At 32.8% G+C, this 14,227-nt stretch overlaps 3 protein-coding genes across 3 annotated transcripts; 2 read left to right on the forward strand and 1 right to left on the reverse strand.

Moving 5' to 3' along the window:
• Nucleotides 1–366: 366 nt before the first annotated feature.
• LOC125832183 (uncharacterized protein At5g50100, chloroplastic) lies at nucleotides 367–2,943 on the reverse strand. Its single transcript, XM_049511332.1, has 8 exons — nucleotides 2,779–2,943; nucleotides 2,544–2,677; nucleotides 1,995–2,102; nucleotides 1,826–1,882; nucleotides 1,675–1,740; nucleotides 1,535–1,595; nucleotides 1,167–1,210; nucleotides 367–682 (listed from the first exon to the last, which is right to left on the reverse strand). The coding sequence occupies exons 1-8, from the start codon at nucleotides 2,924–2,926 to the stop codon at nucleotides 644–646; spliced, it is 657 nt and encodes a 218-aa protein (XP_049367289.1). The 5' UTR covers nucleotides 2,927–2,943; the 3' UTR covers nucleotides 367–643.
• A 5,954-nt stretch (nucleotides 2,944–8,897) lies between these two features.
• LOC125832559 (LIM domain-containing protein WLIM1-like) lies at nucleotides 8,898–11,365 on the forward strand. The gene is made up of 5 exons (XM_049511740.1): nucleotides 8,898–9,209; nucleotides 10,357–10,453; nucleotides 10,541–10,578; nucleotides 10,694–10,783; nucleotides 10,874–11,365. Exons 1-5 carry the CDS (start codon nucleotides 9,072–9,074, stop codon nucleotides 11,078–11,080), a joined length of 570 nt encoding a protein of 189 aa, XP_049367697.1. The 5' UTR covers nucleotides 8,898–9,071; the 3' UTR covers nucleotides 11,081–11,365.
• A 534-nt stretch (nucleotides 11,366–11,899) lies between these two features.
• Nucleotides 11,900–13,938, forward strand: LOC125832365 (pentatricopeptide repeat-containing protein At2g20540-like). The gene has a single exon (XM_049511509.1). It carries the CDS (start codon nucleotides 11,952–11,954, stop codon nucleotides 13,626–13,628), a length of 1,677 nt encoding a protein of 558 aa, XP_049367466.1. The 5' UTR covers nucleotides 11,900–11,951; the 3' UTR covers nucleotides 13,629–13,938.
• Nucleotides 13,939–14,227: the final 289 nt, after the last annotated feature.

Raw genomic sequence — 14,227 nt, forward strand, 5'->3', positions numbered from 1 at the left:
ATTTTGCCACCTCTGGCCTTGACAGGGTAGAAAGTTATTGATCGCGGTTAGTATTACATCAGCAATGATTTGATGAACTAACGAGCCTGATTATTTAATGAGCTTCCATTTATAACCAGTTTGACATGAGGTCTAAGTATCAAGCATTTCCAAAAAAAAAAAAAAAAAAAAAACTAAATGAAGAAGCAGCTTTTGATGGTCATATTTAGATTCTGAAACATGGAACTCTGCATGATTAGTGATAGATTTTACTCTTAATGCCATGACTAACACTAGTGAGATGAATTGCATCTGGCATTCACCTGTTAGCAGAACACATTACATGACAAGGTATGCAGGATTTTCAAAAGAACAGGAGGAGAATCCTTTTTTGTGTTAAATCCCATTTATTGAATCAGTTTAGAGAAACAAAATGTATTTTAGTACATTGTCGATTCTGTATACTCTAGTATATGCTATATTCTTTAGATACGTAGAGCAATTCAAAACAACTGCTCTGTATATAATTCTATAGTAATTGCTAAAAAGACTAGAGCAACTGTAAGGTCTTCTGCATTTGTACACCATATTAGCCTCAGCAAGAGCGTAGAAGTAGATCTGACTCCATTAATGAACACCTGCTGGCTCCAGCATTCAGGAACTCCTACATTTTGCAAGCCTTGCTGTCCTTACACATTTCCTCCTTTATGCAAGAAACAACAAAGGTGAGATTTTAGTAGTCTGTAGACTATCCTATGTATCAAAACACGAAAACAAATGCTCCTTGTTATGCTTTATGTGTTGAAGGATCTATATCAGGTTTGATTTCTGACAGAAATGGAAAAGAATATAATCTCAGTAGGAAATGTTATATTATGCATACAGTTTCCATGTGTCATGCATGAGATTCAAAAATCTAAACTGGAACTTTCTTCAACACCAACAGGAGAAAGAAACTGAATGTATCTATAGGTTCAAACACTACTGATCATGGATCTGAAGCTTGTATGAATGCAACCTGCACATCAATTGAAATGCTGAGAAAGGTACTCGTGTGATAAATACATTGACTGGCAGGGACAACGATAGGGGGCTTTCTTGATGATTATGCATATACGCAATCCTTCAAAAATGTATGAACAGTGACAACCACAAAACTTAGCTTAAAGGGACATTGTAGAGCCCACCTTCTTCCTTCGTGCCTTCAGAACTTCTTCTAAAGATGGTCGACCTGTAACAAGAAATACAGCTTCAGGAAATTGTTTTTAAGACTATATGCCATTAGTATATATTGGATGGCTTTCTGAAGTGCACCATGATGGCTTGACAAGATAGAATGTAAACTGCTTAAAGAAACTGAAACAAAATACTACTGTACTGAACATTTCTAAATGATTGAAGGCTGTGATATACTAAAATAGATGTCTATAATTTGTGTATGCATGTGAACTAGATAGGAAATTAAGGATTCAACATGAGCTAGATCCATCTGCTCTTTGTCTCCAAATCTTTTTTATAAGGGTTATTTGGAAGATACGATGAAATGGGATTTAACCTGTTACTTGAAGACGATATTTTGCCCAGACTCCATACACAGTATCAGCAATAGTTGCAATCTGCAAATCACAAGCTTTCATGAGAACATGTCAACTGGTGTGACACAACTTATTAAATCTAGAATTAAAGAGGACTTACAGGTTCATATTTTGTAATGGCATACACCCATCCTAAACCAACTGCTTCATACAGCCGTCTAAACACCTAAATCAGTTACAAAAGAGAAGAAAAAATTGTGAAATTTCAAATATGAAGGAGAAAATTACAAGTATCAAATATTATGGCACACCTCAACATCTGTGACCACAGTTCCATCTGATAGTATAGCATGTATTCTTCCCATAACCTAAAAAAATGGTGGCATATAGGCTAGAGTCATTACTTCATGAAAAGTAAGAAAACAGAAGCGAGCTCGAGCAATTCAGGTTAGGTACTTGTTAGATAATTAAGGATCATACCGTCTCATAATCAAGGCCTTCATTCTCCTCTGGGCGGTATTCATCTGAACTTATGTCAAGAAATTTAATTGTTCCATAACTTTTATTCCTCTCTCTTAGCATGTCAACCTGAAAAAATTAAATCGTCTTCATAATAGAGCAGCATCGACAAGTGAGGACTGCTGAAGCTGCTGAACACCTCCACCATCAATCTACTCAAGTGGCTGAACACCTCCACCATCAACAAGTAGATTGAGGGTTCAAGTCACACTAGAGGCTAAGTGGGACTACTATTGATCATCCATTATAATATAGAAAAACTGTACACAAAACAGAAACAGGGAGAAAGCTGACAAATTGATATGATTCTATATACTACTCCCAATTTTCACGACACTTTTCCCTTCTCGAGAGTCAATTTGACTAATCTTTGGAGATTATATGTTGTAATATTCTAAAAATAAAATTTATATATTCAAAAATTATACTTGCCAATTTTTCTCAAACTTTACATAGTTTGAATCTCGAAAAACATAAGTGTCACAGGACGGAGAGAGGGAATATATATACCTCGCGCATGCATAGGGGACACTCTCCATCGTAAAGCATCTTAATTTTCCAGTTTTCAGGAGATTTCTCTTCATTAATATCCTTGTTGGGTGCCACAGTTGTTCCACTAATTGCCCTAATAGAATATCTTGGTCCTGGGGATTTTAAAAACAGTAATGAAAATTAACCAAAGTTTCATCATTATGATCATGTAGAGAATTAAGCAAAGAGAAATTGATTGATGAAAAGTTTTTACCATTTTGATTGAGCAGAGAAGGGTTTGGATTGGGAAGAAATTTAGAAGAAGAGGAGAATTTGGTAGTGAGATAAGCAGGAAGTGATAAGAGAGAGATATTGGATCGTCTGACAACAGGAGACGATGCTACTCTGAAAGCCATTTGCATATTTTGGTAATGAAGAAAAGTGATGAAGGAGAAGGAACTGAGTCTATTTTTGTTCATGTTAACGGCCACACCTACGTGGCTGTTCCATCTTCACTAAAATCATGTTGTTTTTCATCACCTTCGTGAAAATAATATACATATAATTTAAAATTTCGTTGAGTATTTAATAAATATAAAAAAAAAGTATATTATTTTTAATCGAATAAGTTTTAAATAATACAATATATTTTATATAAGTTTTGATCAGTAATGTTTGATTGGTCATCCATTAATATAAGTGGTTACGCTCCATCTCTCCCATGTCATACATCAAATTCAAAAGAAAGGAAAAATTATCTAAAATACTCAATTTAGTTTATCATATTCTTTAAAATTCTTATCATTTGAAAAAATTACAAAAAATTTTACTCTCTTCTATTCTCGGATACATTACTTTAAGCGATGTATCGATCGGATACATCATTTTATGCGATGTATCAATTTTTCGGATACATCACTTTACGCGATATATCGGTCGCATATATCACTTTGTGCGATGTATCAGTCAGATACATCACTCTATGCGATGTATCAGGACATACACGATATATCGGGATATTGGGTGATGTATTCAAACAAAGAAGCGATGTGTCGGGACGTTTTGGGATGTATCCGGATTCCACAAAATTCAATGGATTTTTGTAATTTGGAAATGAGCAAAGATAAAATGTAATTAGCTCTTAATACTATATATAAACATGACTTTTAAGTTGGCGTCAGCTGTCGATTATGACCTATTACTTTAGGTGTGCACAACTAGGCACTTAAACTTGTATAAAATTGAACAAATGGACACATTCATCCTACATACATGACTATTTTATGTCCTACATGACTTCCTATGTGTATTATGCCATGTAGGACAAATGTGTCTACTTGTTCAATTTTATACAAGTTTAAGTGTCTACTTGTGCACAATCAAAGTTGGAGGGCATTGTTGTCCGCTAAAGTCAAGTAAGAGTCATGTTTATGTATTATGACTATTTTATTTGTGTCAAAATCCCAAAGAAAAAATGTTTGGGCTTATATGGGTTCACATCAATTAAGAGCTTCAATCCAGTACGATGGAAAAGGCCCAATACATACATATGGGCTATGGCTCCTCTCTTTACTTTGTTTCCAATTTTTTTTTTTTGGCCGGGGGATGGGTGTGTGTGGGGGGGGGGGGGGGGGGGGGTTATGATCATGAAAACAAATGGTTCTGGAATTTTTTATTTCATGCATATGGCTCCTCTTTTTACTTTGTTTCCTAATTTCTTTTGCGGGGTCCTGGGAATGGTCTTAAATTAATTTTTTTCGATTCATCTCTTGAGCAAAATTTTCACGATCAAAACTCAAAACTATCATTCATGTGGAAAAATATGTTTTGAACCTTCTGTCTGATTCAATCTCATCTATTGCTGCTTTCGAATCAACTGAAAAATTATTTTGATGTCACTTAGGAGAAGTATAGGGAAGTGTGCCTGAGTCTTCCATAATAAGTAGTTGTTACTCGGTCTAGCTAGGACAGAGCCATCCTAAAGAAACTTTCTTAAACTTGTAGATGTTGTCACTCACTTTTAAGATCATTTTTATAATTCACATGCGATGTGGATTGTGTGGTGATTATTTTTTTTAAAAAAACAGCTGAGAATGAAATCTTCTTGTTTTTTTGTTTCCATTTATGTATTTTACTCCATTGGCTTCAACTTTTTCAAAAATCGCACTGAAGTTGCATTTACATAGATCTATGCCTTTTGAATTACTAGTGTTGGGCACATGCATTGCACGTGTGTTCCATGTTACGTTGTGTGGAATTGTTATAACGATATATATATATATACTTAAACATGTATGTTGCTGTGTATCTCATGGTAATTAAGTACAAGAACTTTGAAAATATTATAAAAAGTGTGTGATGAGTTGCACAAAAATTGAAGAGAGATATACAAGCTCAAATCAATAACTTTAATTATGCAATTCTTATTATAATATATCAAGTATTCAATTTGATAAAAGTTTCTTTTATTTAATATGTCATAACTCATAATATAAATGTCAAGTGTGATTTCAAAATATTTCTATCTTAAGTTTTTCATATTCTTTTTGTCCTTTGTAGTCTTCACCTTTTCACATTTGCATACGTATTAAGAAGTTGTTGTCGAATGAGAGTAGTGTTTTGCAAAAATTATATCGAAATTTGATCAATCTATGTCCTCCTTAAGATGGCTAGTAGATGATCATTGTGCGATAATAATAATTGAAGAGAAAATATACAAGCTCAAACCAATGAATGGTGAACCTATTCAATCAAGATTATTATCAGTACAAGATACATCATGCTGAAATATTGCTATCAAATGAATTTCAAAAGTAATATTCAAACAATTTTAATATATCAAGTATTCAACTTGATAACAATTTTTTTTAATATGTCACAACACATAATTTAAATGTCTCTTATTGGCTCAAAATATATCATGTTCTAATTTTTTTTGCCTTCTTTCTAAGAAATTGTAGCCTCCACCTTTTTATAATCACATATAGATCAAGAAGTTGTTGTCAAATATGAATTGTGTTTTGTAAAAATTGCACATAAATTCGATCAACATATACCTTTCTTATGATAGCTAGTGGATCATTGTCAATTTTGTGGTGTACACCAACAAAATATAGTTATTATTAGTGATAAAAATAATAATAGCTAAAATATCTAATCGGTGTATATAAATCATAATTATTATAGTACATGTATTCTTTGCCTAATTCAAAATTATTTGTTCTATCATCTATGAATTTAACAAAAAATATTAGTTAAATTATGTAAATTGATTCCTAACCAAAATTTACACAAACAAGAAGATACAATTTCATGATACCCCAAGAAGTTATAATTAAAAAAAAAAGTAATCTTACCTGATTTGATATTTGCATGACAAATTTCTATGTTGCAAGAGGTGAAATAACTATGATACACACGTTTACCTACCCAAGTAATTAAGATGAACTTTCAACTAATCAAAAAAACATATATGAATAAGTCAAATTAAAGACAATAACTTATAATGTGAATAGTAAAAATAGAGAACATAAACACAAGTAGAAAAGAGAGACACAAGCACAAAATAAATATGAGAAAGTGTTGCCTACACAAAGTAGGATTGATAATCTAATAATTTGATGAATTGGGATAGTTGTCTTGTGATTTTTCTCTATATATACACAATATATAACATTTAGTAAATAAATATATTGTATTGTATTGAATTGATCAAAAGAATTTACTTCACATTGAATATACCAAGCAACTTTTCAAATTCTCCATATGTTTATTACTACAAAAAGATGTTTTACTTTTTGCATTAGGAATCGAAAAATAAAACATTTACAGAAATTGAATACACATAATCCATGTCTTTTGATTTATCTAGTTCATTCATTTGCTATATTATTATTTATATTTATTAGAAGTTAGACTTACTTTTTAGCAAAAAAAATATATAATATAAATAGGAGTTAAATAAATGATAAAATATTAATGGATATTTTCGTGTATATATATTCAATAGTCTAATGCATTGAACTAAGTGTATATTTATATTCTTGTACAATAGTATTATTGTAGGAATAATAATTGATTGAAAGATATAAATGTCATTCAATATTTTATGGACATTTTGATAATTCAATTTTTTAAATATTTTGGTTCCATTTATATATAGTACTTACTATTTACTAATTTAATAGAAGATTTATTTCTCTTTTTTTTATGTGAAGGAAAAATGACAAATTAATTTATAATTACTATTTAATATTTAATTAATAAAATATTTATAACTTTTTTATTTAGTATAGGGGTAAAATGGCAATCCAATTTTAAATTTTGGAGTTTTCCACTTTTAATTTTAAAAAAATATTATTATTTATTATGTATTGATGATAATATGATGATAAGTTAAGAAAATGAAGAGGTGTAGTTATGAAGTTGATTTTAAATGGAAAAAATATTTTTTTTAAATGATTTTAAGAAAATTAATTAATAGGTAAGGGGTGTTTTCGTAATTCAACTTTTTGACTTAGATTGTTCCCACTTTTAATAATATATGATTCTCCTTAATTAAAACTGCTATGCATTATGGCATAGATAAATTGTCATAATATTGAAGCCATTGTTTAGTATACATAGAATGATTTGGTATATTATTATGTACAAGTTCTTATGGTTAGTTATCTCAATTAGTTTTGTTTTAAACAAATCACTTTTGATTTTTATTAGTTTTGATGTACTTCCCTAGGTTCATATTTACTATAACGTACTTCCAAGTTTCAGTTGTATTTTATTTTCAGATCAAAATTTAATATAGTACAAGAATGCATCCTCTTGTGTCCCACATTTAAACACATTAGTATTTAAAAGGACTAATGCACATTACCTAACCTGAATGGCTACTTTAATTAGGTATATTACATGGCTGGAATGATGGAAGAATAATCGTACGTACTCCCACTTGGTGTATGTATGTGCTATATTAACTTTAATTAATTTTAAATTTATGAGGTTATATTAAATAAATAATTATAACAATTATTTTTGGCTAATGGTTCGAGATTCCTTTCCGTGAGTTAATACATAACATTCATTTTCTTTTTTTACTTATTTGATTATCAATATCTATCTAATTCGAGATTAGCTAGAAAAGTGTTTTTTAATTATCAGTATAAGATTTGAAATTTTGTATATATTTTTAACCTAACATAGATTATGTAATAAAATCATTTCATTTTTTTTTTTAATTTTAAAATTTGGTGCATATTGGGGGGTTAAATTGTCCGGTTTGACAAACTTTATGATTATGTTATTATGGCTCCATTCTTCCTAGAATAAAATGATTATATATTTCTTATAGTTATTTTAAAGATAGAATCAATTCAACAATAGATATTTAATAAGAGAATTATTAGTTGTCCAATGTGGTGTCTTCTTGTTATTTCTTTAATTGATAAGGAAGAAAATATATAATTAAACATAAATAATGAGAAAATGTAGAAAGAAGAAAAGAAAAAATAAATAAAGAGAAAGTCTCATTCATTGCCGGGATATCCCATAAAACAATCATTAATTCAACGACTCCTCGCTTTATTTGATGAATGAAACAAAATATGAATATCAAAAACAAAAAAGTAAAGTATATGCAATAAAAAGAAAGTAAAAGTGGAATTTTTGTTTTGCAAAAAATGATTGAGAATGAGCTGTATTTCTCGGCTTGCATGTCTGTCTTGTCCAATTTAATAAGATTAACAAGAAAAATATATATTAAAAAGACGTAAAACTTATATGAAAACTTTCATTTTCTCCTTGAATTATTTCTAAATATTTTCAGTAACATAATTAATCATCTTATGATTTGTGAATCGAATTTAAATCGTAAATACAAAGTAATTGAACAATTTTGATTTTCACATGATGTGTCAATAGTTGGACGGTTTGACCTGCTGCAATAAATCATAAGTAAAGAGAAAGGCTTATCCTTCAAAGAGCGACAAACTTTAAGGTGCAACGGTTCCATCGGCAGCTGGCAAAATGTATAACTCCCAAATTCAAGTATCCACTTTTTAATCTAAGCAAACGAAGGAGAAAAATGTTCATAGATGACTTATTTGTATTAAGATTAAAACGTCTGAGCGTATATTATGTATTAATATTAATATTTGTTACGACTGAATCATACATATCGAGCTATATATCCCTAAAAAGTATGACGTGGTATGTCTCACCCACTATAAAAATTTTCATAGTGAGTAGTAAATGCAGCGATATAGTTAACTGTAAACTTTAGTTAGGGGTCGAAAGGCAGAATCCCCCTATTAACAATAGACGCGTGTTTGGTCAAATTCCACTACAAATGAGCAAACAAGAAATTTTAATTAGCATTAATTAGAGCCCACAATGTGGACAGCCAATATTTGAAAAGGCTTGTCCGCTGCTACTACTTCAACACGCCCGCACTTGTTCTCTGACCTCTAAATTACCCAAATTTTCAACTTCGAAGACTTAATTAGAGACTGTTTGCATCTCTTTATTCTTTATTGAATCGATCGATTGATCTTTCTGCAGAGAAAAAAAGGAATGGCAACTTTTGGAGGGACAACACAGAAGTGTAAGGCCTGTGAGAAAACTGTCTACTTGGTGGATCAACTTAAGGCTGACAGCAGGGTATATCACAAGGCTTGTTTCAGATGTAATCATTGCAAGGGTACTCTTAAGGTCATAATACTTCATTTCTAAATCCTCTTTTATATGGACTAATTCAGATCATCTATGATCAACTATAATTTTATCCGGATTTTATTTTGGTTTTGTTAAAAAGTGCATGTTTATGCTTGTTTAAGATCGAATATAATGGAGAATTCTGTTCATGTACTATGGTTGAATTGATTTTTCCATTTGAATCTAGATAGGTTTATTTGATAAAGATGAAGTGATCTACAGAGGATCCTCTCATCTTTTATTTCTGTCTTCTTGTGTCGGCCATAGTGATGAATGCATTATATATGGACCCTTAAGGGATTCTATGGAGTAATGGTTCATTATACATAGTTTTAACTTATATATATGCACGATGCACCCATGGGCAGAGCCACGTGGGTACTGGGTACAAGGGATTCATCCTAAACGATGTTGAATCCACTTGACTTCTTTATGGATTTACTTCTTCATATTTTGAGGTCCTTTAGTGAAAAGTTCGATTCCACCACTCTATACACCAATAGACGGATGGTAGTGTAATGATACTGATTCTCTTACTATTAGTTAAAACTGAAGATCCATTTTATTTTTGAAAAGATAGTACGAAGGATGAACCAAGATTTTTTCACTTATGAATTTTGATTAATTCTTCGATTGCTCAAGTGTTGGCATTTCTTTGAATCTATTAAAACAAAAACTCAGACGTTTAATCTACAAAACTTTGGCCTTCACTCTCTGGTTGAGTAGTTAAAGCAGCCTGTTTGCAGCTTATTCTCAAATCAACAACTAATTGGCAAACTGTCCCAGTATCACTCCTGGTTTGTGTTAAAATCGTAGCTCTGCTTACCAGTAATGGTCCATTCTACCGGAAGAATGGTACTCCTGGCTCATCTTCCTCCAGTTTGGAAGGACCATAACATATTTATATCACTTACAACTTCATTACTAGAAAATGCTTCTTAGCAGCTTTCTGTGATTTGTGCTACTATATTTAGTGTTCCACATAAACAATGTACGCCTAATTGTCATGTAGTTTAGGTCGACTAATTGTATGATGTCAACTACATTCTCATGTAGCTTTATCATCACGTCCATGTCTTTTTTCGTTGATCCATAAAAAAGATATCTTGGTCTGAATTTCCTTGTCATTTTTGAACTTGTGCAGTTAGGTAACTACAATTCCTATGAAGGAGTTTTATACTGCAGACCTCACTTTGATCAACTATTCAAAATGACTGGAAGCCTGAACAAGAGTTTTGAAGGTTACTGGAGCTTCCAAGTCGATATTTCTTATGTCATTTTTAATTCCTTTGAAGTTTGTTTTCACTTACTCGTTATATTGTTTGCAGGGGGTCCAAGAACAGTCAAGGAAAGATCTCTTGATAAGGTATTCCATATTTGATTGATTTCTATTGTCAAGATCATCATGATCCCTTAAGCATTCACCACTCTGTTCTTTTTACATGTTGATCTAACTTGTGTTGTGTTATCGATTTTCTCAGGCACAAGCAACCAACAAAGTTTCAGCTTTGTTTGGTGGAACACAAGACAAATGTGTTGCGTGCAAGAAAACTGTCTACCCCCTGGAAAAGGTAGTGACATACTCTTTTTTATGTAATAGCAATTAGTGGAAAACGAGGAAGGTCTATGTAGATACTTACATAGTTACTGCTATTTCACAGGTGGCTGTTGATGGCACTTCGTACCACAGGCCTTGTTTCAAATGTAGCCACGGGGGTTGTGTAATCAGTCCATCGAATTATGTGGCGCATGATCATAAGCTCTATTGTAGGCACCATCATACGCAACTCTTCAAGCAGCGAGGTAACTTCAGCCACATGGAAGACCATGAGAAGATTAAAGGGGTGACTGAAAATGGAAAAGCATGAGGTCCTTCCATAAAAGCTTTCATTTTCGTGTGATTTTGCTATACAACAACATCGAGAGTCGGCTTTCTGGCCTGAATCAGGTGCAGAGGTCAAACATATATATATATACAAGAGGGGTTATTTACAATGCCTATATGTGATATTTTCATGAGAGAGTCAACAAAGTTTTACTTCATTTTTCTTTTTATCTTGGTGTGTGTTTTACTTGATAAATCAAATAGTTTTGCCTAAAGTTTGTATAATGTGATTGCTCTTGTGGTTGTCTGGAAATTGGAGTGGCTTTTTATCAGGGAAAGGTCTACTTTCCTTGGCTCATAAACTAAGAAAATTCAATTTTTTCAGTTTCCTTTATTGCATTTTCTTTCAACTACTTATGCTCAGTTGCTAATCCACATTATGTTCCTTAAAAGGTAACAGAGAAAAAAGGCTTAGCCATTGAACTCTGTTTTACTCTTCTCTGTATTTTAGGGTCATGGCTAACTAGCCATGATCCTTTAAGTGTTGAGCCATGGGAGGCGGACTCAAAAAGCTTAAAATCAAAACGAAGTAATGAATACATACCACAAAATCAATCTATTTTTTAGGAACTCGCTCAACCTGTTCAAATTTAAAAAGATACATTATAGTAGTAACTTATTTGTCAACCTGACCCAAAAATCGAAATCCGAAATAACGTATCAAACTATCTGGTCATAATATTGCATCCCCGTTAGGTCTAAATGTAACCCAAACCTATACATACAAACTCAATTTTGGAGATTGGAGATTTTGTAAATTTGAAAAAAGAAAAAGAAAAAAGATTTAGTGCAGACACTGAATATTTAGAGCTGAGACTCCCAATTGATTTCCAGTTTCTTTTGTGAAACTTCAAATGCGCTTTCTTTCATGGCGTAAAGCCAAACACTTGACTGTTATTAAGCCCAAATGTCGAATCTGTTGTTCTTCAACAGCCACTTTTCCCGCCGTCTTTCAAGACAAAATTCACATTACTCGAAAAGAATTGTCTAAATTGCTACACCAACGCCCACCTAAATCTCAACTGAAGCAAATACATGCCCAAATACTCACCCAGGAACTCTCATCAACTGCTTCTTTAGTTAATTCTCTGATTCACTGTTATCTGCATATCAAGGAAGTTACCTCAGCAAGATTTCTGTTTCTTCACTATCCTCTGCCTTCACCCCCGATTCTAATATGGAATCTGATGATCAGAGTATACTGCAAACTCCAAAATTCTTCAGAAAGTTTCTGTCTTTTTCGCCAACTCTTGAATTTAGACCACCGCATTCGGGTTTTTCCGGACGAGTACACGTTCACTTTTATTGTTACGTCATGTGCCCATCAAAAATCAATTGTACATGGAAAAATTGTTCATGGGTTGGTGGTGAGAAATGGGCTTGAATCAAACTTATATGTGGGCAATTCGTTGATTAATATGTATTCGGTATTCAAGATTACAGATGATGCATACAAAGTGTTTGATAGAATAACTGAAAGAGATGTGTTCTCTTGGACTAGTTTGATATGTGGGTATGCAAATAATGGTGAGATGTATCAAGCTTGTGAAATCTTTTATAAGATGCCAGTGCGAAACGATGTTTCTTGGGCTGTTATTATATCGGGTTTTGCTGGAAACGGAAGGTATATGGAGGTACTTCTGTATTTGAATGAAATGTTAGGCTCTGTTGAGGATAAGGTAAGGCCTAATGAAGCTGTTCTTGTGTGTGCTCTGTCTGCTTGTGCTAATCTTGGGGCCTTAGAACAGGGAAATTGGATTCATGCTTATATTAAGAGGAATGAAATTCGTGACAGTTCAAATATATGTACTGCTCTTATTGACATGTATGCAAAATGTGGGAGAATAGACATAGCAAGATTGATTTTCAATAGAATTCCAAGACCTGATGTACACAACTTCACTAGTATGATATCAGCGTTATCATATCATGGGCTTGGTGAGCAAGCCTTAACCGTGTTTAACAGGATGTTGAATGAAAATGTTAATCCAAATGAAGTAACTATTATAGGGGTGCTTAATGCCTGTAGCCATTCAGGTCTGGTGGAAGAGGGTTCTTCAATCTTCTATAACATGGAGAACTTATGGAGACTTAAACCTCAGATTGAGCACTATGGCTGTTATGTTGATTTACTTGGCCGTGCTGGATACTTGGAAAAGGCACTTGGAGTTGTAAAGAACATGCACATAAAACCTGATATAGTCATATGGAGGGCGTTGCTCAGTGCCTGTAGAATCCATCGTAATATTTTCCTTGGTAACAGCATTATAGATTTTATAAAGCAGCTTAACTCTGATGGACCCAGTGGAAGTGAGGTACTTCTCTCTAATATGTATGCATCTCTAGGCAACTGGGAGAAAGTTTCTGAAGTGAGGAATGCAATGGGTCAGAGAAAGACTCAATCAGACATTGGATGTAGCTGGATTGAGGTGAATGGTGTTGTTCACGAGTTTCGCGTTGCTGATAAGCTACACCCACAGATTTTGGAAGTTCTGATTAAATTAAATGAACTTTGGATAGTGCTCTCCTAGAAGGCATTATTGCTAACAGTTAACACCACGCATATGTTCGAGAGAATGAGGAAGCAGCAGCTTTTCTTGGTGAAAAGCTAGAGTTTAGTGTTTGGTTCCATGAATCTGTTTCTGAGACTTAAATTGGCATATGATGAAGTTACGAACTTGTTGCGACTGCCAATCATAATTGAAGGCCATTTCTGAAATTTATGACTGAGAGATCCATTTTTTATAGGCTGCTTCTGATTTTTATACTTTTAGAAGAAGAATTTTTATGATGACTACTCATAGTAGTCAGTTCCGGGAAAGAGCACTCATACCTGTAAAGAATGTTCGTAGCAGAGTGTAATCTTTAAGGCTGTTGTGCTTTTAGGTTTTAACTTTACAGGGCAGATTAAAAGTCTGAGGTTCCTATCTTGTTTATCTCAAGTGTCAGCTTCCTTTCGTTTTTATCTTTTAATGATTTGGAATCTACTATACCAGCCAACGGAAGGGTTTGCTTTTGATATGAGGTCTCATGCATAAGATACAGCAGAAAGTTAACCTCTCTAGACATGATGGATTTTTCAATTGTATGAGTTTCACGGTATATCAGATTGAACGAGGGATGGAAGGTT

Source organism: Solanum verrucosum, unplaced genomic scaffold, assembly GCF_900185275.1.
Source record: "Solanum verrucosum unplaced genomic scaffold, falcon-dt-bn FXZP01000009.1, whole genome shotgun sequence".
Taxonomy (NCBI): domain Eukaryota; kingdom Viridiplantae; phylum Streptophyta; class Magnoliopsida; order Solanales; family Solanaceae; genus Solanum; species Solanum verrucosum.

Coding starts and splice junctions, on each gene's coding strand:
- LOC125832183 (XM_049511332.1), bottom strand. CDS start 2,926: ATGCAAATGGCTTTCAGAGTAGCATCGTCTCCTGTTGTCAGACGATCC. Junction 1,211..1,534: donor ATATCGTCTTCAAGTAACAG/GTTAAATCCCAT, acceptor TTCTTGTTACAG/GTCGACCATCTTTAGAAGAA. Junction 683..1,166: donor TGAAGGCACGAAGGAAGAAG/GTGGGCTCTACA, acceptor TCTTGCATAAAG/GAGGAAATGTGTAAGGACAG.
- LOC125832559 (XM_049511740.1), top strand. CDS start 9,072: ATGGCAACTTTTGGAGGGACAACACAGAAGTGTAAGGCCTGTGAGAAA. Junction 9,210..10,356: donor ATTGCAAGGGTACTCTTAAG/GTCATAATACTT, acceptor GAACTTGTGCAG/TTAGGTAACTACAATTCCTA. Junction 10,579..10,693: donor AGGAAAGATCTCTTGATAAG/GTATTCCATATT, acceptor CGATTTTCTCAG/GCACAAGCAACCAACAAAGT.
- LOC125832365 (XM_049511509.1), top strand. CDS start 11,952: ATGCGCTTTCTTTCATGGCGTAAAGCCAAACACTTGACTGTTATTAAG.